Source organism: Microtus ochrogaster, chromosome 22 (assembly GCF_000317375.1).
Source record: "Microtus ochrogaster isolate Prairie Vole_2 chromosome 22, MicOch1.0, whole genome shotgun sequence".
Classification (NCBI taxonomy): domain Eukaryota; kingdom Metazoa; phylum Chordata; class Mammalia; order Rodentia; family Cricetidae; genus Microtus; species Microtus ochrogaster.
In genome coordinates this window covers 11,591,109-11,592,755 of record NC_022023.1, presented here as the reverse complement: position 1 = coordinate 11,592,755, position 1,647 = coordinate 11,591,109, and the positions used below count along the sequence as shown (strand labels likewise).

General features: G+C 48.6%; 1 protein-coding gene across 1 annotated transcript in view; it reads right to left on the bottom strand.

The window, feature by feature from the left end:
* The window catches only part of Pde8a (phosphodiesterase 8A), a 102,308-nt gene that overhangs the window by 3,935 nt on the left and 96,726 nt on the right, over positions 1 to 1,647 (bottom strand). The window contains exon 20 of the mRNA XM_013350194.2: positions 846 to 1,013. Coding sequence (XP_013205648.2) covers positions 846 to 1,013 — 168 coding nt within the window. The remainder of the gene's footprint in view (positions 1 to 845; positions 1,014 to 1,647) is intronic.

Sequence of the window (1,647 nt, the reverse complement as noted above, 5' to 3'; positions counted from 1 at the left end):
CTTCTATAGACGCCCGGGTATAGCCGTGTCTTCTATAGACGCCCGGGTATGGCCGTGTCTTCTATAGACGCCCGGGTATGGCCGTGTCTCTACAGATGCCCGGGTATGGCCATGTCTTCTATAGACGCCCGGGTATGGCCGTGTCTCCACAGACGCCCGGGTATAGCCGTGTCTCTACAGATCCTGGGTTTGCATCTGGATCACTTCCTTTCCACTCCCGAGAACTCCATGCAGCATTTCTTACAGTGTAGGTTTACCAGTGATGAATTCTCCTAGTTTCCCCTTATCTGAGAACGAGTTTATCTTGCCCTGACCCTTGAAGGCTATTTCACTAGATACAGAGTTCTGGGTTGACAGTTTTCTTCTAATAGCAGCTTAAACATGTTTCAGTGTCTTCTGGCCTCAGATGTAACCCTGGCTAGCCTAGACCTCTCTAATGCAGACCAGGCTGGCCTCGAACTCAGAGATCTGCCTGTCTCTGCCTCCTAAGAGCATGGATTACAGGCATGTACCATTCAGGCCCTTGTTGGGCCCCTCTGATCTATGTGCATATGTCTGCTCCCAAATCTGCAAGCACTTTAGCACTTATTTTCCTTGTCTCCCAGGGAGATGTGAGGGACAAGGAGAAATCTAAAGATGTCCAAATAATGAAGACAAAGTATCACATTTTCAGACAAAGAAAACAATTTGTTATCAACAAATGTACAAAGTAAGTTCTTCAAAGATGGAACTTCTTTAGAGTTCTCTCTTCTAAGTTTAAGTCCACAGCCTCACGGTGTTCCTCCATTCTCAGCTTGAGTGTGTGCACGTGTTTGTGTGGAAGGAATCAAGATGTAGCCTCTCACCTGAGAAAAATACTCCTCTGAGATGCGTGCCGCCCACTCGATGCAGTACTCCAGCGGCCGGCAGGGGTTGGACACGTCGGCACACTTGATCATCATCCGTTTGATGAGGGCCCGGTTCTCTGGAGTCCTGAGCATAGTGTTTATGGAGTCCTCGCTTTTGTCAGTTTCCTGAACCATAGTGAAATCAAAGCAATCAAAACAGGCCCTTCATGCGGTCTGTGATCTACAAAGTTCTACAGAGGAAGCACGGCCCAGTGAGAGTTCAGCAGGATCAATGTGGTGATTGACAGAGAGTGGAGCTAGTCACTCGTTAGTAGTAGAGGCCAGGCGATGGTGGCACACGGCTTTAATCCCAGCACTCGGGAGACAGAAGCAGAGAGATCTCTATGACTTCAAAGCCACCCTGGGCTACACAAGATTGATCTAGTCTAAAAAGAGAATCAGAGCCAGGCAGTGGTGGCTCACACCTTTAATCTCTTTGGTGGGAGTCACACGCCTTTAACCCCACCACTAGGGAGGAGAAAACAGGAAGGGATATGGCTGGGGGAGGGGGGATGTGAGGCGGGAGGAGACAGGAGCTCAAGACAGAGCTACAGTCTGAGAACTTGTAGAGACAGGATACCCCATTCAGTTTGAGGATTCCGTAGAGGTAAGAGTTCTCTAGTGGCTGGCTACTCTGCACCTCTGGTCTTTCAGCTTTCACTAATATCTGACTCTGGGTTTTTATTATAAAAACCGATCAGAATCTGTGCTACACCCAGGCAGCTTGGTGACTGGCAAATCTGCCCTTCTCTTTTTTTTT